This window comes from Rhea pennata, chromosome 4, assembly GCF_028389875.1.
Source record: "Rhea pennata isolate bPtePen1 chromosome 4, bPtePen1.pri, whole genome shotgun sequence".
NCBI lineage: Eukaryota > Metazoa > Chordata > Aves > Rheiformes > Rheidae > Rhea > Rhea pennata.
In genome coordinates this window covers 32,536,163-32,557,565 of record NC_084666.1, presented here as the reverse complement: position 1 = coordinate 32,557,565, position 21,403 = coordinate 32,536,163, and the positions used below count along the sequence as shown (strand labels likewise).

The following is a 21,403-nucleotide window of genomic DNA, read 5'->3' as shown; positions in this document are numbered from 1 at the left end:
GCGTAATCAGAAGGGGTAGCAATATTCACATAGACTGGCTTAGAGTAACTGTAAAAAATGCACCTTTTGTGCAATTTTCACTTAAGTGAACTGTCAAATTGGTTTAGAGAATAAAACAAACATAAAATCCACATAACATTAGGTCCCTTCATATTCTGTTTTCATGTGCAAGTACAAGCATCCTGTGAAAGATTCACGGAGCTCTTCTACCAACTCAAAGTAAATTCCACAAACTTTTAAAATAAATGCGTAAATGCTAACTTAGCTTATTTTAGAAAGCAGCTATGAATATTTTCTACAGTTACAGATAAACTGCTCCACTGTGCAGATGTGCAAGATACAATATTTCAACTGGCATGCCATCCTGACCTATGCCACTAAGCATAATGAGTTCATCTTGACAAGATTAAAGACCATCTGGGTTTACAGTCAACCTCAGTAAGCTGTTTCCTCCATCACTGTGTTACATAATTCTACTAAAACTGTGAGAAAATGTGGGTTTTTTCTGCCTTCCTCTAACAAAAACCAAAGGGGCAATACTTATCATTGCCTCTGTGATACAAATAGCTTTGGTGCAAGTTTTAAATTAAATAAATGTTAACAGTTATCTTCAATCATCTTTGCTGCAGGAGTCTCTGATTAACTCTGAAGTAAGTTTACCCGTACAGATGTATTATTCGCAGTAATATTCTAAAACAAAGACACTAGGCATATGCCAATGTATCCCACCAAACACAGCTCAAAAGATACCAATATTCTTATTACTTCCTGCAAATGGATCTTAAAAGAGCTATTCTAACAGAAACAAGTCCTCCTCACATAGTGAGTCTCTAAACATTCACACTGCAATCTTTAATAGTTTCAAATGATTTATATTCATATAAGATTAGGATCACAAATCTACGTTGATATTTTATCTCTTCAAATCAGCTTAAAAAAATTAAAAGGTCCACAGTCAGCTTCTTCCTTACAGATGAAATTCTACAAGGAACAGTGCAAGTTTTTCACTCTCCTCCACTTAGCTGATTTGTATCTTTTCTTACGTTTCATTTTACCAGTTATTTTCAGAAGAAATCCTATTACAAAAGCTTTGGTATTCTCCAATTGTTCTGGTTTTGCTTCCGCCAACGCATCAGCAATCTCAGCATCTTACACATCAGAGCACCTGAAAGCTTTGCATTTCTGTATGAGCACTCTGCCTTAAAAAATTCACACAAAACTTGAAAAACTTTCTAAGAATATTTACTATTGTAATTATAACCTAAAATAACACAGAAGATTAAAGTCAGAACATATGTAAGATTATAGTCACATACATTCGTGCACACAACAGCAACACACAAATTACTGAGAAACACAAATAGAAAACACGCTAACAAATCAAAGACATGTATACATTTTAGAAGGCTTTTTTAATAGTGGAGCTATGTTTTTGACATTTATTTTTCCTAAAGCGTTCATCCGAACTGTAAAAACTCTAAAAAGCGCTCAAGTTTGCACACAGTGCACACAAAAACTTTTGCAAAGGAAAGGCTAAGTGGAAAACACGAGGCTGTAAAAAAGCCACGAAGCAGCCACAGACACTGAAGGTGGGATGAAACAGTTCTTTAGATTCCAGCTTCTTAGGAATGCCCTCCTCACTAGCATTCATCAAGGAGCAACTCACTAAACCCCGACACAGCACTGCAGACCACCCAGTATAAACAAGCGAGACAAGGCAACGGAGAAGGCGTCCGCTGTTCCCGCGCTGCGCACCCACAGCCTCATGCAAGCAAGGCGCACGGAGAACGGCAAACCCGGACGCGCCCAGAGCGGGCCGCCCCGCAGCGGCGGCCCGGAGAGCGGCGCCGCGCAGGCCCCCGGGCCGGCCCCGGCTCCGAGCGCCTCGGGCAGGAGCGCGGCGGTTGCCGCTGCCCCGCCGGCGGCGTCGCCTCGGGGAGCGGGAGCGCGCGCACGCGCACGCACGGGCCCGCGGCGGACGGGGCGGCCTGCCCGGCCCGCCGGCTCCTCCCGCCCGGCCCGCCGGGCCGCCCTCGCCCCCCACCCCCGCCCAGCGCGGGGCGCAAAGGCCGCGGCCGCCCCTCGGCGCGGGCAGCGGGAGCAGCCCGCGGGCGCGGGGAGGGGAAGCGGGCGCGGCTGTGCCCGCGAGCCGCGGGCGCTCACCCGGGCCTGCCTTCTCCGCCCGCGGGGCGCGGGCCGCCCGGCCGAGCGCTTCGCCTCCCGGCGGCGGCCTGGCTCCGCGGAGCAGCGCCGGGACTCACCACCCCGCCGCAACGGCCGCCACCGCCGCCATCTTGGCTGCCACTCCGGCCGGGGCTGCGGGAGGCGGGCCGCGGCGGACGGATACACACCGTAACCTAGTAACCTCCGCCCGCAATGCCCTTCCGCGCCGCGCAGGCGCCGTCCGCGCGGGGCCACGTGACGGCAGGGCGGGGGCCCGGGCTCTTCCCGCGCTTCTGCGCGCCTCAGCGTGCCTCAGCGTGGCGGCGCCGCGGAGCGGGAACTCCGCGCGCCGCCGCAGACCCCGAGGGCAGCCGAGACTCCAAATCCCAGCATGCACCGCTCCCCCTTTCTGCGTGGGAGCGGTGCATGCTGGGATCCTGGAGGTGTAGTGAGTTGCGGCGGGCGCGGGCGAAGTGAGGCGGGAGGCGGGAGGCGGGAGGCGGGAGGCGGGAGGCGGGAGGCGGGAGGCGGGAGGCGGGAGGCGGTCTACACTGATGGACTCTGCGAAGGGCTTTACACCTGGCTGAAATGCTGGTAAAGACGTGAGGTCAGAGCCCCGAACGGCGGATGGGGATCAGAGCCCGTCTTTATTTAGAGCACTAGCTGCTGGCAGAGTTTCGTTTCTGCCTGCGGTTATTTTATCTCCTGGTCGCAGCTGAAGATACAGGATCCCTTGGGTCTGTTCGGGCAGTTTCTCTGCTTTTTTTTTTTTTTTTTTTTTTTCCTGGCACTGTTTGTGCTTAGCTACTCGCTTCAGGGCTTGGAGCTTAGGAATCTAGACTTTTTAAAATTTTTTTTCCTATGAAAAAGATCAGACATTTTAAAACATAGTTGTTTCTTATCTGTGGGTAGTATTTGTGGGTGATTTATTGTTACATGCTGGTCACCCACTTGTTCAGACCGATAACCTTGTAGCTTAGAGCGGAAGGTCTTTCTATTAGTGCTCAGATGACTAGACTGTATATGATGTATATCAGATGGCTAGTATATGTATATATACTCATGGCTCTCCATTTCTTTTCTAATTAAGGTTGTTTCACTTATATTTCATTCATTAGGGGATCTCATTGTCAGAACAACAGAAACAAGCTAACATTTTCAGGATTTATATTACACTGAGCTGAGGCAGAAGCTTTTGGTATTTTCATATGTTCATCCTGGGTTGGGTATGTTCTGCTGATCCTACATAAAAATATAGTTTGAACCCTCCACGCTATTATCGATACCCATTTAATTTGCTCTAGCAAAAAAATAAATGTTGTGAGTCATTTCGAATGATGCATTCATCCATCTGTATTTGAGGAGAGGGAGAGTCAAAATTGTTCAGAAAACAAGCCCACTGTGGGCTACGTGAGTGTATTTCCATAACTGAAACCATTTTGAAAAGAATCTGCAAGAATCTGTATGGAAATTCAGTATGTAATGAATAGATATTACTCATCTGTGTTACAATTCTGCAGCTAATAGTTAATTTATTAGACTTTTTTAAATGATCCTTTTAAGTAATGTCTTTTTCTCTTGGCCTCAAATACTATGGCCTCAGATACTATGTCTGCATATCCAGCAGTGTATTTGCAATGCTGCTGTTGGCAAGATGCTTCATATTATCATAGTGCCGTACCTCCCACTACACAGCAGAGGGAGGCAGAATTTAAGAAAAGTAATGCCTCAGTACAATTACTTTGTTGTTGCTATTGCAGTTTATTCTTAAAAAATCATTTCTTGCAAAAAAAAGATTTTTTGTACATGAAAATTTGGAACACTGTTAAGGAAAAGCAATAAATTAAATAGATTTCAGTATAATGTCTTAGGAGCAATTTTTTAACTGTATTCTCTTATGTGTCATAGTTGTGTATTTTCTCTTCTTTACCACAGGGTGTCATATACTGGCAGTAACTCTCTCCTAGTAGTTTGAAGCATTGTTATTCTGATTCTTGCTTAACATTTCATAGAATCATAGAATGGTAAGGCTGGAAGGGACCTCTGGAGATCATGTAGTCCAGCCCTCAGCATAGCCCATACGGGGATTGAACCCATGACCTTGGCATTAGCAGCACCATGCTCTAACCAACTGAGCTAAACCCATTTGCAGGATGATTTTTTTTTTTCATTTTTCTATCTCATCTGTATTTGGCTGCAAATGTATTTTTAAAAAACAAAACAAAAAAAAGTGCTTCAAAGAAAATAACTACTACTAGCTCCTCTAAGGTGTTTTTTTGTTGTGGGGTTGGGAACTACACAGGGGTAAAATAAGCATGAAAGAACCTTAGAGTGCACTGCAAAAAGCATTATTTTCCTGAATGTGGTTCTCTGCTATTACATAGATCAGAATTTTGGAATGACTCTGTGAACCAGACCAAATATGGGTTAAAGAATGCCTTGTCAATAAACATATATTTTTGGGAGAATTCCTAGATCAACACTAAGGAGCCTCTATACTCTCAGTAACTATTGACCAAGATTTGGTCTTTGTCAATATTTTGTTGGATAATTCCTACTTCAAAGGTCTCTGTTATAAGTGCTACCATCAGCAGACATGCTAATGAATGCACACTCACAGAAACTGAATGGATTACCTTTGAGACAGCCAAATTTAATTAGGATTGAAAGCTATGTCAGAGGCATGTCATAATTTTTCTTTGTACATCTGTTAATCAAGAATTTTATTTTATTATTCTAGGGAATAATAAAAGGGAAGTGAAAGAAAGCAAGCAAAATACCAGCGCATGAGGACTATGGACAATAACAAATAAGGGATAAGAGTTTAACTGAGATTGAAGAGGCAAAGGAGGAGTTCAAGAGAGTGATAGTTTAAAGGTCCTGAAACAAAGGCAGTGATAAACAGGGCATACAGTTCAAATAATCATTGTTCTTTTTTTTTTTTTTTTTTTTTTTTTTTAGTCACACTCAAGTAGGTTTTTGCTGAAAAAATTAAACTGGCCAAAAATGATTAGTCTACCAAAATATGGCTACAAAGTGCCTGTTAGGCTACAATGTTAAAGCTAGATTTTCTTCCTTGTCATAACATTAGATTGAAAAGATGTCTTCCTCTGAAGGCAGTAGCAAAGAACTTTGAGTTGATTTGTGTGTTTGTCTACCTAGCCCTGTTTGGTCTAATAATAAATTACATGTGTAGTGCTGAGGCATAGGTATTTAAAATCCCAAAGTCAAGCATTAAGCTAGTCAAGCCTCAGCCAATTTACTACAGTGAAGAAGAAAGCAATTCTTGGTAATCCCCTCAAACATAATAGCCATCTTTAGCAATGAAAGAAAGAAGAGTAAATGGAAGATAGGTGTTAGCTAACCTGGTCATACACTGGAAGAGTGTCTGAATCTCTGCTGAGAAATTGCCGTGATCCCAGCTGGAAAGCTTTCCTAAGTCTGTAAGTGTGGGGAAAGTAATCCTCTTGATACTGCTGTTGTCATCTATATGTAATATTTGCTGTTAAACACGCTCCAAGTATTGTACATTCTGGTAAAAAAGTAGTGGCTCGTATCAAACCCTTTAGTAGTGAAAAATGATGGGGTGGATGTAGGAAGGAAATTCTCCATGAGGTATTTAGAATAATTTAGAATAATCAGGAAACAAAATTCCCCTCAACTCTGAGGCATAGGCAGTCTGGGTTTATTAAACATATTCATTTCACAAAATCGAAACATTGGGAGCTCCACTATTGTTCTGCTTAAAAGTTCTATGTCTCCCTATGCCCGTAATATTCTCATTGTCCCCTTCTAAGTCAGGATCCATTAGAGCCTATTTTGAAAACCATTTTAAAGGACGCCTCTACAGCAAAAAAGTTAATGAGGTCACAAGTACTACTTCATTCTTAACTTCAGATCCAGTTTCACAAACAACCTAGAAAAGTAGTGCTTAATCTGGATGTCTCTGCTTGTTTGTTGCTTAGTTCAACATTGTGTTTGATACACTGTACTCTTAGCTATCTGATCTTTTTTTTTCTTTCCAGTCCAGTAACATCTTCAGTTTATTGCTTTTGTTTCCAAGAAAAAACAAAATACTTTAGTTCTTCTGAAATGACAGATTTGAGTTAAACAAGCATATTTGCAGATTCGTCAGAAAAGTGAGTAGAATCAGCATTTAATTATTTTTTTTTCAATTTTACAAGTAAATAAATTATTTTATTTTTTTGTTATCCTTGACTATGAATCTGGAGAATGAAAGATATTGTGCCACCATTTGAGATTCCATCCTAAGAGGAAGGGGTTGTAGGTACTTTGCACTTTTTTCTCCAGTGATTGGAAAATGAAAAAAAATACCTGATAGCAATCATTTCTGCACAATCATAATAATGGTTTTTATTCACATTATGGCTTTGATTTTGTTTAAAACATAAGCATTAGAATAGTTAGCACATAAAAATTACAGTGAATTTTTTGAAATTCACCTATTTTTTTCCATATGTGTTCATGCTTTTAAAATTGAAGCAATCTGGTGAAATTGTAGATCATTTTATATGCACTATAGACTCCAATAGTCAACATCTGATCCAGAAGAATAGAACTTTCCTAATGATTACGTGACCTTATGGTCACAACCTAGTATGTGTTGATTTTCTGTAGCAAAAGATGTTATGATTAATCCTTTAGCAACACAGTTAATTAATTTTATGATGTGATACTGCATTTCATCCTCTGGCAATAAAAGGTGCTGCATTGAATCCATTGTATTTATACTGATGAAACACAAAGTCTAAATAGTACTATGCAAACAGCTCACTAAAATTCACTTTTTAGAAATAAAGCATCAGATGAAATTTTACATGTTGTTTGACTTAACATTCCCATCTTTTATTCATATCTTACTTGCCAGAATTGTCAAAGAACTCAAACATCAGGTATTTGCAAAATTAGTTTGTCAGTTACATTTTTCAGAAAGAGATTTTAGGTGTAACCAGCAGTAGACAAAGCATGATAACACAGGTTCTGATTTTGAGGCACATGTTTGTTTTTCTGAAGTAGATCTTACAAATGTACGTGTACTTTCAGTTAAAGTATGATGACCTGCTACATCCAATGACTATTCAAGGATTTAAATTACAATAATTTTGAAGTGTTTTGAATAATTTTATAATCTAAATCTTTCTGTCACATTTCTAATAAAATAACTTTTGTGATTCTGTTTTTGCTAATGACAAAAGGATAGTAGTAGAAATTTGATTCTGAGTGATTTAATTTGTGTCACTGGTTAGGGGTGGTAGAGGTGGACAGCAATACTAAAATTATATATATCTAGGAAGAGAGACTAGTTGGTGTACCTTTACAGAGAGATGACTTATTTTTTGCAAAGTAGAATATGAGACGGATGTTTTTGGAAAAAAACTAAAGAAAAGCTGAGGTCAACAGGAAGTTCCATAAATAGAGGCAGTCAGGAGAAGGCAGGATAAGTAAGCTGCTGCTGCAAGTAAGGCAGAGGATTATGAACTGTGTTTTCTTCTAGACTCTGGCTATGGGATCTTGAACAAATCAGTTACCTTTGCCGTGTGCTTTTCTGCACAACAGAGCTTAATTCATGTTTGTTATGGTCTTGGGTTAATGAATAGGAGACAAACATCAATAATGGTACATATTATTATAAATTATTCTAAATTACTCTAGGCCTTCACCCAGACTACCATTTTTCTATCTTCCACAGAGGAGTTCTGTACAGATACAGACATTTGTTATGTCTTAAACTTCCATGATTTGTTCCATCTGCGTTAGTATTACTGTCTTTGCTAGTGTGTGTTGCAAAAGATGGGACTACTCATTTTATATTTTTGATCAGAATTGGGGGATGAATGGAAGAGAGATATGCCACATTTGGAATGTGATAAAACAGTGTGTAAGTATTGAAATTGCTGGTATTTTCATCCATGTTAATTAATGTTTGTTACAGTTTCTGTATCATACCTCTTAATTATATATTTGGTCTTAGCATACCACACAAAAACAAAGTGAATTATTTAAAGCCTGGATTTTATTGTTACAGCTCTGTATCTTAGAGCAATACATCTTCGAACAATATGTTAAAAGGATCATGTTCATTCATTCTGTCATTTCAGAATAAATAGGAAGTCCTTTTCTGCTAGTCACTTGGCATTGTCGGGGAATTACATTTATTGTCCTAACATTTAGAGTTCATTATGTGATTATGCAGGTTTTAGAGAGCACAAGAATTATTATTTAGCTTACAGGCTGCAGTTATAGACCACAACCACTCTGTGTCATTCTGTGCAATGGGTTTGTAGCAAGTGAAGTCTTTGTAAGTTTACAGGTGTGCTTTTGTATTCTTGATCCAGTTTGTTTCTTACCACTGCCTTCAACAGGATTACGGTAAATCATTATCACAAATTTTGAAGATAGCATCTTAAAAGAAGAAAGAACTTTAAAATATTCTGTTTTTTCTTATTTGTCAAAAATGAGAAAAGTATTGGCACGTATTAATCTAACTTACTTAACACTGAAAAATAAAATACTCTTAATAATTTCCATGAGAGCAATTGTTAGCTGTAATGCATGAACAAGTGCACAGAGTGAGTTACAGCAATGTAAAAGCAAACAGAGAAATGGAACTTAATGGTGCAAATGTGCTAAGGATTGATAAGTGTATCTGGTAATTTTGTTATTACATTGCACTCAGCTTGTGGAGTGATGCAATCTAATGATTATAACTGGCTGACGGATGATTACAGTGCCAAAGAAATCCATATTTGCACAGGTTAGGAGTTGGTCTTTTTTTAGTGGCAAACAAATGCATTGTTGTTTCTTGTCATTTGTCTGTCATCCATTTTCTCACTATTTTCAATTGTTTTCGTAATTTAAACAGGACATATTCAATCCTACTCTAAATTGAAGATAAAATTTTAAAGTCTGAATTGTTTATGCATTAGTATTTTCCCTATAAGTGGCCGTTGATCAAAAAACTGTTATTTTTTACTGCAGACTGATAGAAAGGGATGTAATTTGAATAATATTTTATCATATTAAAGAAAAACCCAAAGAAGAAAAGACAGAACTGCTGTTCCAAAACCACAAGACTCAACAGTCTTCTTAAGGAACAAATTGATAGCATGGATTGCTTAGCTCTTTCATTAGTAGATTTCAAAGCATTTATTAAAGCAATTAATACAATCACCCTCATATTATCTAATGGAAAGTGTAAAAAGCTGACCAATTACATTCCTTAATGGAATAAGCAAGTGAAACAATAATGGCCACTATCTTCTTGAAAGAAGTAAACTAAAGTGGCCTGGAGCCTGTGTTGGGTCATGTAGGCTAAAGTAGCTTTCCTGAAGTCTGAGATGATGTCCTGAGTCTGATACTACCTCATGGAACTATGCGTGCCAGTGTAATGAAAGAAGCAGAGTCCTACAGAGAGGCAGAAAATTATCTGTAGAATAACCCTGAGAAAATGGTAAGAGAGCTTTGGGTACAGTGCTGAGGAAGTAGAAAATTGCAACAGTGAACAATAATACTGCTATTGATTTCCTTTTTGCTCAGCAAAACACCATGTGCTTTCCTGTGAATAACCAGAATTGCATCGAGGAGGTCCATCATCAACATCTCATTAACTGGAGGAATTTGTACCGTTAAGGCTGATTTGTACCATCAAGACTTTACTTTGGCTTGATCTTGCTCTGTAGCTATTTCAGTACTTCGGTGCAAGCCTCATGTATAAAGGAGACAAACCAGGTCTTTACCTGGTTTGCAGTCATTTAATTAAATTGAACTCCTGTTAAACTGGTATAGATTATTCCAAATAAATCCTGAAAGGCAAATGGTTTTAGAGAGAGAGAGCTTTGAGAATCTATTAACACTGAAATAAGTACAACAAACTCTGCTTTCTTATGTATGCCTTCAAATTACTAACTATATTTAACTTTAAAAAACTTAGTGGAGGAATTTTTTTACAGTAGTCCAGGTTGTCAGCTAAATTCCATGTCATTTTTCGATCACTTTACTCTCTTGAGTGTGTGGGCTATCTCTTAAGCAAATACAGTAAAAGTGAGTTGTTGAACAATCTATCTCCACTCAAGCTGACAGAGTTGTACTTGCTTTCATCAGTAGTCTCCCCTGTGAAGTTGGAAGTCTTTTAACATGTCAGTCAGCTATGCAAACACCCATAGCATATGTCTGTGAATCTCTTAGGCAATTATTTGTGGAATACACTTACAATGTGAAGATACAATATTATTTTGGTAACTGGCACATTGTCAGTTATGATAACTACTTAACCAGATTTTCCTGTAAACATACCAGGTAGTTTTTAAGTCAGTCTATATAAAATTCTACACATCATTTTGGAAAGGAAGATACCTTTAAAAACATGGACATGCAGAGATTTTAGGTCAACATGAGGAAAGCATAAATCTGAGGTTGGCTTATTTTTGATTACATCTCTGTTCTGTCTGGTTTCATACTCGGAAAAAAACTTGATGACTAAGTTATGAAACCTAGCAACATTTTCCTTTTAAAGACATGGTCTTTTTATTGTTGTTACTTGTTTAGCATATGTGAAAGACTGATTAATTATTCTTTGTGATGAATACATATTTTAAAATGTGATTTCAGCCAATTCTAAAAAAGAATAGAGTCCCTTACATGTTTTCTATTTATCCTTAGCATTCCACAAACTAAAACAATGCAGAGAAGTGTGTAAACAAATTAATTCATAACAGATGGAATGAAAGTACATTTTGGCAAGCATAGATTTACCATTTCATCGTTATACAATCTTTGATCCTTCTGTATTTCTACATGGTGGTAGAAGATGATTTAAAATTTTCCTGGACATGAATTATACGCACATGAAAAGATAAAGCTTCACATTTTATAAATGATGCTTGATACCTGCGTTGCAGCTTATCAGGAAAAAACTCCTGATAGTTCAATGTACCATTAAAGCTTTTTTTTTTTGTGCTTGCAACTTTCTTTGCCTAAAAGATAATATTACGAACACATTAAGTTGTGTTTACTAATTTTTCCAAGTTTTTAAATGTCTGTCAGATAAAATATCCTAGGAGACACTCAGCTGAAAGTGCCAAAGAGAACAAAGATCATTGCTTTCTGTTGTTAATTGTTTCTTTTAAACATCCACAGGAGATATAAGATGGATTTAATGCTATTGACTGATCTTGCCTTGTTTATGGAAAGTTGTAAACAGGTATTTGGTTTAGTGTGGAAGTGAGGAACAGCACTTTATTCTTTATACATAGTTTTGTCAAAAGGGATGAGAGTAATTAATGATCCTTGCCATATTTTGCTTCACTTCTGTGCAAACTCTCAGGAGTAGTGAATATGAGCAAGGTGGTCTCTCTACGGTCTTTAGCTGGCTGTATTGATGTCTATGGAATTTGCCAGTTTTCAGTGTTCAATGCATCCAATAGTATGAGAAAGTGCTTTAAGACCTTTCTCTCTTCCTTTTGTGCTTATGTGGCTTCTATTTGTATACTCTTTGAAGATCTTATATTTGATGTGTATTCTTGCAAAATCATTGTAATGATGTATAAGCTATAGACATCTTGAATAACACAGACCTCTGACTTTGTAATTCTTGCTCTGCGTTTAGTAATATTTATTTGATTATCTATTTAATCTTCCTTTAAATACATCAGTTGATTGGAAATCTGCTTGTAACATTTAATAAGATGTTTAAACAGTTAGTTAATCTGAGTTTAAAATGCTAGTTCTTTTTCCTACTTTCTAGATTCAGATTTCACCTACTGGGTCACACTATACCTGCATAAAGTTAAGAGTTATCCTATTAATAGGTATCTCTTTCCTTATAAACATCATCAACCATAGTAGATTTCTCTGTAAAAATAACTTGTTGAAAATGCATTTGAATAATTCATGATGTAGGTGACTCATGAGAAAATTATTGTAATTTTTAAGTATTTTAAATTAAAATTTTGAAGTTAGCTAGTTGGTCTTAAGTAATTAGTATAAAGAAAGACTGCCATGCAAAAGATTCCAAATAGGACTCCAAAAATCAATCAAAGAAGTGTTCATCAAATGTTTGTCTTTAAAATGGGTTAACAGTGTGAATATTTGTATTTGTGGTATTTAAAACTTTTTATTGCTTTTTTTGAATATTTCCTTAGAGTTCTCTTCTTTCAGAAGCATTCCTGCAAGCATACTCATTTTTGAACTGTTTGAAAAGCCAACATAGGAAGAGGGCAAACAATCTAAACAAATTAGACTTAAAAAATTCTTTGGTGTATTAATCTGGCTCTAAAAAACTTATATATAAAATAAATTTGTCTAACCAAATCACTGAGATTATGTGCTTTTGGGTGCCTTCCAATTTAGCTAAAATGTACTGGCTTACATCAAACAGGATTCTTTGCTCTTTTTTCCTATTCCCTTTGGCTTTGTCTATGCTACTATATCTGTTATTTTGTATTTTTCTTCTTATTCTATTGGCTCTAATATGTAACTTCTAGTGTATTGTGTGAATGTGTTTCATTTCTAAATTGTTTGAGTCTATTAGGTTTTCCGTATACATGTGAAGCCTAACAGATTTAGGCTCTGATTCAAGAAAGCAGTGATGTATATAGCTGAATGCTGTGCTGAAGGCAATTTCTTGGGTCTTGGCAGTGAAAGAGAATGGATGATCCTTTATTATTTTTGGTCTATTTTTGTTTCAGAAGTGCTGTGTTAGACAAAGAAATACCATCTTCTCCTTCTTATGTTGTAATTTCGAGTCTTGATAAGTACAACTCCTTAGTAACATTCCTGCCCACTGACTCATAGCAGATGTAAGCCTCAACACTACAGAATTTAATAGCAAAAACAATCACAGTCTGGGAAGGGCTCTGGAATTCTTTGCATCAGCTTAAGAAGATTTAACAACTTTGAATTCTGTCCAGAGGGTAAAGGTAAACATTGAAGGTACCTATGAGGGAGGAAGAAGGAATTTGGGGTAATTTCTAAAGTACTGGGTTAAAAACAACGTATAACAGTTTTGAAGCCCACAGGACTGGTACAGTGTTATGCTGTGATCTATGAATGTTGCTCAAGCAGGATCGAGCTATTCTGCTGTCTGTTAATAAACCTCAAATCTGTATTTTCGGAATCTGTAATACTGTGTGGCTTTATGAACAAGGCTGCTCTTGAGGCCTAAAAGTGGATCAAATCTTGAATGACTGTTTGTTATTCAGAAGAGGAAACTGGATGTTGATTTATGTAATATCTAATGAAAACAACACAAAGTTTGTGCATGAGTGTGATCATTAAAACTTGTTTGAATTTTAAGAAAGCAAATAGGGAAAAAAATTCTATGCAAGTCATTAGCTGGCCTTTTGGCAGACAAATTCTCTAACTTTTATTGTTATTGTATATATTAGCACTGCAATTTTTATTGCCACTATACAAACAGAAATCAACATCTGAATTCCATCTGATTTGCTGTCTCCAGAATTCAAGAACAAGAAAACAGGCTGAGAGTTCAATATTGTCATAGCATAGAGTTTTTCTAATATCATCAAGTCTGTTTAGTAGCTTGTTATTGAAGGACTGAAAAAACATGACATTAAGGAGAAATTTGAACTCTGGATTATCTGAGCAGCCTGTAAAGAAATCCCAGGCACAAACAGGATACAAAAGAAAAGTGTTCAAAGGTGTATTTCTAGAATTTCAATTATGTAGTTATGGCAGAAATCTTTTCTGCACAACAATACAAATACACATTCCAAGTGTAATCTTTAAATTGTATATAAGTAACCTCATATGGATAAAGTTTCCAAGTGTCATGAGAGTTGCCCATAAACCTCAATATTGCTAAAATAAAAGGTAATTCTTTTTCAGCTGTTAAGGGCTTATACCTTCAACTCAAAAATGCTACACTGGTTTTATCAATTTAAAATGATGTGCAATAATCAGTCTATAAGTCTATTTTCTGAGATTAAGATTTTTATGGGAAGAGAAATCCCCAGTACAAGCTTGCTTTCTTTATTGGCAAACATTGGTATTACAAGAAAAGTCTTGGAAGTGTGTCAGCACATACTATCTCTTTGGATCTGCTAGTATCAGCAACACAAAAATATTTGCTAAGTTACGTGATTGTTTTCATCCGTGACATGGACAGAGATTTTTTATTCTGGGGGAAAAATTTTGGAATGAAGAATGTTTTTACTTCAGTACATGTGAATGTTTGTCAGCAGTTGTAGTCTCTCCCTTCACTTTTAATTATTTTACCCTGCAAGTACAATTCTGAATAATACATTTTAAGTAGCTATAGGACAGCTAGGGTAGATATTTAAACAAGTGGAGAAATCAGTTGGAGAAATGAGTTTCAAAGCAGTCTTCCAAGACTGAGATTTTGAGCTTTGCTTGAACAGAGCTGTAACTTTACATATTGCGTATTAGAAAGGATGGATATACGCCTTCAAAGAACTGTTACTAAAACAAATTTGTTTGAAACTTTCTGCAGAAACATGGAAAACTAAGGAATCGGTTATCAGCATTAATTCCAAGACTGACTCTGTTGATTTAGTTAGTGTATGTAAAGCACTTTGAACATCTTTGGGGCCTGATCCCATCATATGAAAATCTTCCACCTTTTAAATCACTCTTAGTTTTGATTACTCAGTGAAAAAACTATTGCCAAATCTCATGTGACTGGAACTGTGGGATCAGATAAGCTACAGGAATTTATACCTGCTGAGAAACCTGCTCAGAGATATAGGTGATTAGACATTTTGCACAGCAAAATTGTGAAGGGACACAGATTGGCTTCCAAATCCTTTATTTGTTCTCTTTTAGCAGAATTATGTTCGAGCAGTCACGCTTTGGCCACAACTACAATTTAATATTATTAACCAGATGTCACTAAATCTACTGATCTCAGCATGCTCCCACATGACAACACTCAAGTTTTTGCTGTCCTGTGAGAACTCACGTGCCAGAAGGGCTCGCTGGAGTCCTGCCCTTTGCAGAGTCAGTGCTGCTCACTGTCTTCTGCCCTTCTTGTTTTTTCTGCTGGGCAGGAATAGATGCAGGGAAACATGGTTATGTCAGCCATTTCCTGTCACAGCTTGCGTTTTCATGCATCTTCCTAATCTTCAGCTTTTTGCCCTTTTTTTTGGAACAACAGCACAAAGACTTGGCTCTCACAGGCATTTGTTCATACTTGAGGCCCTCCCTGCAGGTTTTCTGTGTGTACTCTCCATTTTAACATCTCCTCTTTTTCTGAACGATAAGTCTGTCAAATGGAGCTCTCTGTTGTTCCCTCCTAATACTCCCTTAATTCTTTTATTATCATAGTCAGCTTAAACATATCTGGAGCGATGTATTTAAAAGATCACATTCAGAACTTTATTTATGAGAGTATTCCTACATTTTAGCATGTTCTCTGAACATATCCGAGTTCAATGCTAAAGCTGATATAGACAAACTTGTCTTCCAATTGCAGCCCTCATGAAATTCCCTCTAAGAGGAATATGCTTTAGACAGAGGCATCCTTGAATAAAAAGGTGACTCCATTTGAAGATGACAAACCAAATTAACTGCACCAACTCTACGCTCCTCAGCATTTCATTCCTTTTCTGTAGCTTTCTTGCCATAGCTCACACATGCTGTAAGAGACACGGTCTGACTTGATTGTATCTGGTAGTCTTCTATTTTTTTTTTAATTAACACAAACTATTCTTAACACTATGTAAGATGTACCTGATGATAGTCTCTTTAAAAAATAAAATCATTATAGCTGTACAGTCCTTTAAGACTGAGGCTGCATTCAAGCATTCACAATTAGCAGAATCATGACAGAACTGTACAAATATTAAAACTAATGAGAGTGAGGACAGTGTGTTTTAGAATGAAAATAACACAAAATTAAGCAGAGTGGTTTAATGTGGATCTTCTGATAAAAGAAATGCAGTCTTTTCTCTCCTAGAAAAACACCCGTAGGCCGTGCATGGAGTAGGGACTGAGATTATCAGAGAGAAAAGGTCATTTGCAGGCTGCCCAGATAACTAATGACTCTGCAGTCACTCTTTTCCCACAACAGACAGAATGTCACTGCCACAGGTGGCAACGGCTGCTTTCAAAATAGTAGTGGCTGTAACAGCCATAATTGCCACTATAATATGCATATTTTTCATCATGACTCAAAACCTGAAATGTAGTGTGAGGCAATTTTTGCAGATACATTTTTTTTTAAACCTGAAATATATAGGATTTCACTACTTCAAGAATAGAACTTGTCACATTTAAGAACAATAAAGTTTCTAATTGAAATAACATAGTGTCTATTCACTTAAGGTAAAGAACAACTTACAGGCATGATTCAGAAGTTTTATGGCATAGAAATAACTTAGCCTAAATTTTTCAGGTCACACTTTCTACTCAAGAAATATGTAAAAATAATTTTTAATGGATTCTTCTGGAATCCTTAGAAATAGATACCAGCTTGTTCTAGTGCTTAGCAGGTTAGTGGTAGATGTTGCATACGTGCAAATTGCTTTAAAATCTTTTTCAGGTAGCTGTAAGCTGAGTCAGTGGGGCCAAACAGAGCTCTCAACATCATGTGTATCAATCCAGTGCCAGATGTGGTACAATAAAGATTCATACAGATGGATTTGGGTCTCATAACTCTTCCTGGAAACTTCTGGGCAGTACTACGTACCAATGTGCACAAAAGCCTGATGCTTCCTGGAAGGGTAAATTTTATTTCACATTTACTGCACATTTACTCTGCAGTAGCTTTTCATGTGCATTGTAGAAACATATGAGACTTCTGGACATCGAATAGGGTTGATCAGAGCTACTTAAAAAAATCAAGTATGTGGGAGCTCTAAGCAAAGCTATTGAATCTTCCTAATCATTTAGGACATATAACAAAAATCAAGTATGTAGGAACCACAGGGTACAAATTTCAGGGAGTTGAGAGAAGAAAAATTCTAGGAGCTGTTCATAGGCAGGGAGTGACAAGAGCTTTTCAGGTCCTCATGCAACTGCAGGATGCACCTGGCCTTACGGGGCAGCTGGATCTTAGAGCTGCCTTCCTAAAGTCAGTCTCTGCTGACAGCTCATTTCCCCTTCCATTGACTTTTTGCACTGAATCTTCTATTTCTGCAAGGTGGGTTTGGTTGCCTCTTTAGCTTTGCTTGCCACCCCGAATGGTTATACTTCGTAAGTATTTGTTTTGGCAACATGACTTATCTGTAAACTTTTCACAAGAGAATTGGATGCTTGGTATTGATTGGAATATACACAAATTTTACTTCCAGATATTGTAGATAACTTCAGAAATCTCTGTTAAACAACATAGCCACAGAACAAAACAAGTTTTAAGACTGCTTAAAGAAACTTCATTTCATCTCACAGCCCTCCCAAGAGCTGTATGTTTTGCTTACCATTTGGCAAAAATCCCTCTGGTGATCAAACTCAGAACTAAAAATAGAAGTTGTTGTTTTCTTGCATAGAATAGTTGTACTTCTAAAAATCATCCTAAGTGTTTTATAGGTAGGGGATGAAAAACTGAAATTTGCCAGGACTGCAATTTCTATTCTTGCAAGAAGTTTTCAGAGACAGGGTGACAATGAACCTTGATTTGCCTGATTTTACGAGAACTTAAAGAACATACTTCACACAGCCACCATTGTTATCTTTATACAGTAAAAAGCGCAGTCTTCTCTGTTCCACTGGAAATTTTTATTAATTTCTATAGAGACTGAGTGGAATTCTCCATAAAGGTGATGATTTAATAAATACATGCTAAGGTTACTTTTCTGAAATGAAATCATTAATCCTTGTGTGTCCTATATTTTGTCTAACCAGAAATGTATTTGGGTTTAACATGTAATTAACTGATTTAGTTCTATATCAGTAGAAAAAGCAGGGAGGACACATATTTTGGTTTAAGCAGGAGTTTGCATATGTACACTAAATCAAAATAGTTTAAATAAGAAAAGGAAACATTCCTCATTTGATAGATTGCAGTGGTTTAACTAGTCAGTAAGAAATTGGCTTCTTGAAGGTAAAGAGATTTAGAATGCTGTGGGTCATACAGTACAAAATATGCACAGCCAGCTATAGTCAGATGTCATCCTTGTTGCCATTAGAATAAAAGCTGAATGTCACGCAATAACTGCTGAGCACTTTTTCCAAAATTACTCTATGACAGAAAAAAGATTGTATCCATGCTCTCCTGGCACACATAAGTCATAAGGTACTTGCTTCAGTTCAAGGACAACTATCCAAACTCAGATTTTAATTACTTGAATGTAACAGAAAGCTTTCTGCCAACTTTTAAGGACTCGCAAGGAATATTGTTCTGCTTTTCAGAGCATTTTGAAAGAGTATTTTGGTTTTATAATAGATTGTGTGATTTTGTGATTTCAAATGACTGTCCTAAAACTCATGGAGAATCTAGTCTTCATGGAGAAGTAGTCCATAAAAATAGAGTTTGGTTTTACTGGATTTTGGAATTTTGCTTGATCAAACATAGTAACAAAGCCTAATATACACTATATCTACAATATATAGGGACATAACTATATGTTAAGTAGATTTTTTCAAATAACATTTTGAACATGTCAGATGTAAAAACTTAATGTTTAACTAATATTTTATCTGTTACTCTACTTTACAGTTTCTAAAGAATGAAGATTTTGATATTGATCGATTTTATCCTTGCAGCTAGCTTGATGGATGGCATTGGCAGCTCTGTAAGTTCTGCTAATTAAGTCTGTATATAGAGTTTCTTCTAAATATTAATACTTGTGCTTACAGTGCTTACAGCTTGATAGGACTACAGATTCTTTGAAGGAAAAGATTAGAGTTCAGAATAAATCTGAAAAACTGAGGAGATTTGCTAAGCATGAAGAGATGGCCAGTGGAGATGAATTTCTGATAAGAAAGAACTCACTGGGCAATAGTGTTGAAGAAAGTAATCAAAGCTCAGTGGATCAGATGTCAAATATGAGGCAATTGGATATCTTTGCAAAAAAGGTATCATGGGATGCATTACCAGGAATATTTACAAAAGACATGTAAGGTAATTATACTATCATTCAGTATTAATGATAACTCAGAATAACACGTTTAGGTTTGAGCACCATACTTGAGCAAAACCCAAGAATTCCTAAAGTATAACTAGCCTGGTGGCTGCAACAGTAATATTTCTGGTTATTCACACACAGGAGGAAGAATGTCTCCAGCCTTTGCTTCATCATCAGTTTGCCTCTTTCTCTCAAACAAGACTCACAGCTTCATGTTCTCACTTGTTTACATTTCGTTATCTTACTATAATCCACACTGACAATGATTACAGTTCCTTGACTTCCAGTTCCCAAATTATTATTCTACGTTTCCTACCTCTCCAAAAAAAAACCCACACTCGTGCACACACTTATTCCATCACTTAAAATACTTCTAATCTCACCAGTCCTGTACTGCCTGTCTTGGCTCTCTTTCTTCCTAATCTGATTGTGTATGCACATTAATTGCAGCAGCTGGGTTAAATATGGGACCACAGGTCCAGGAGCAGAGCTGTCAGCAACTGTTGGATAATTGCTTCTCAGTGTACAAACACTTGCTTCAGTAATGCAGACATAACAGGTTATTTTTAGTCTGGTTTCTATCAGCGGGTACTACTGTCCACTGGAGACAGTCACGATCAAAATCACGTTTTTTGATTATTACAGCATCGTAAGAGTTTTACTTTGATCCATATCTAAGAAAAGGAATAGCAATATCTTATACATGCTAATTCTTACATTATATCCCTAGGATATACTTTGCTACCATATTACTCCACCTGTGCACTTGGTTAACTCCAGTGATTTTCATAGAGGTATCCTGTGAAAACGTGGCGTAATATTTTAAAAGAGCAGTCCTGTAACCTGCAGATCTATAAGCCACACTGATCCACCTTAAAGTTAAGCAGCTATCTTGTAACTGTCCCATGGGAAAAATAGGTTTGGAATTCCAGATATGATAATTGTGTGGTTGCTGTTCAGCAGGAAAGCATTATGGGACTTGTCTGGAGTTCACGGAAAGAGATGTCAATGAGGAGGCTAGAACTGGGAGAGAAAGAGCAAAATATGAGAGACACTATATAGGTCATTTTCAAACCTTTGTTTTTGCTCAGACATTTCTTTCATATGCTACAATTATTCAGTATGAATTTCTTGATTATCAAGAAAGATAATCAAGATGGTATTACCAGCATTGTGATCTTAAATCCTCTTCAAGAGGAAATGTTTATGTAATGTAGATGTATTACTGTTCCGACTATAAGAGTACACGCTCTGTAAAGAAGAGAATAAGTTCATTGCCTTTCATTTTTGTGAAATCAGTTTTTATGTAAACAAAAAGAAAACATTAAATGCAAAGTTAAGAATAATATTTCAGACTGGTAGTATTTAGTTTTGATTCAGAGGTGAGGACCTTTTGTGGTGGTATATGAAATAGTGTCATACTGACTGTATGTATCAAATTTTCTTAGGTATACTGTAAGATTTCTTGTGAAATTTATTTTTTTGCTATATAATAAATTTATTTTTTTGCTATATAATTTAGTCACAGTAGGAGAATGGCTCTTATCAGTATAAATAGGTGCAGTATTAGACCTACGTTTTCACTAGATATGAAAAAAAATAAAAAACATTTTGTTGCCTGTAGCTCCCTGTCCTCAAAAGCAGACTCCTACTCTTTCCAGAAGCTAAAGTAGCTCTTCATGCCTTCATGCCTGAAACGTGTTAAAGAGACCACCTACTGGAAGTCCAGCCTGTGAAACTGAAGGGGCCTTGCTTTACGGGCCAGCGTTTCCCAGGATCACTGAAGTCTTTCTTATAGTTGAACGTCACCCTGTTATCCAAGTTTGGGAGTACTGACATAAGACTGATACGGTCTAAACTCCTCAGTAAAACAGATGTTGCTGTAAAACTGAAGAAAGTGTCATTCTAACTCTTTTATCACTCTTAACTCATTATGATTAGAATTAATATTTGATCAGACTGATAACATGGGTGGGTTTTCTGACAAATTTACTTCTGTAATTAGCATTAGCTCATCTGGGTGAGCCTACTTTACTTTTTTAAATCAATCTTTCCCAACCTACTATACAGCTCTCCAGTTCTCCCTCTCTCTCTATGCACTCAGGATTAGCCCTGAGAATTTGCAGAGAGCTGACAAGAAGCCTCTTCTGAACTTCCAAATTTAGCTCAGTTTTTGT

At 37.2% G+C, this 21,403-nt stretch overlaps 2 protein-coding genes across 19 annotated transcripts in view; one reads left to right on the top strand and one right to left on the bottom strand.

Annotated features, from left to right (window-relative positions):
* PCM1 (pericentriolar material 1) overlaps positions 1–2,404 on the bottom strand; it is a 43,795-nt gene extending 41,391 nt beyond the window's left edge. For 10 of the 14 annotated variants that reach the window (XM_062575650.1, XM_062575657.1, XM_062575659.1 and 7 more), the window contains exon 1: positions 2,164–2,403. The gene's annotated coding sequence lies outside the window, so the exon portion shown is untranslated. Of the gene's footprint in view, positions 1–2,163 lie in introns of all 14 variants that reach the window. The other 4 variants (XM_062575665.1, XM_062575663.1, XM_062575664.1 and 1 more) reach the window with 3 other exon arrangements.
* A 185-nt stretch (positions 2,405–2,589) lies between these two features.
* The window catches only part of FGL1 (fibrinogen like 1), a 37,631-nt gene continuing 18,817 nt past the window's right edge, over positions 2,590–21,403 (top strand). The window contains exons 1-3 of one of the 5 annotated variants that reach the window (XM_062575646.1): positions 4,904–5,606; positions 6,189–6,302; positions 18,818–18,893. In XM_062575646.1, coding sequence (XP_062431630.1) covers positions 18,828–18,893 — 66 coding nt within the window. In that variant the 5' untranslated portion in view covers positions 4,904–5,606; positions 6,189–6,302; positions 18,818–18,827. Of the gene's footprint in view, positions 2,607–4,903; positions 5,607–6,188; positions 6,303–12,910; positions 13,114–18,817; positions 18,894–21,403 lie in introns of those variants that run through there. The other 4 variants (XM_062575649.1, XM_062575648.1, XM_062575645.1 and 1 more) reach the window with 4 other exon arrangements.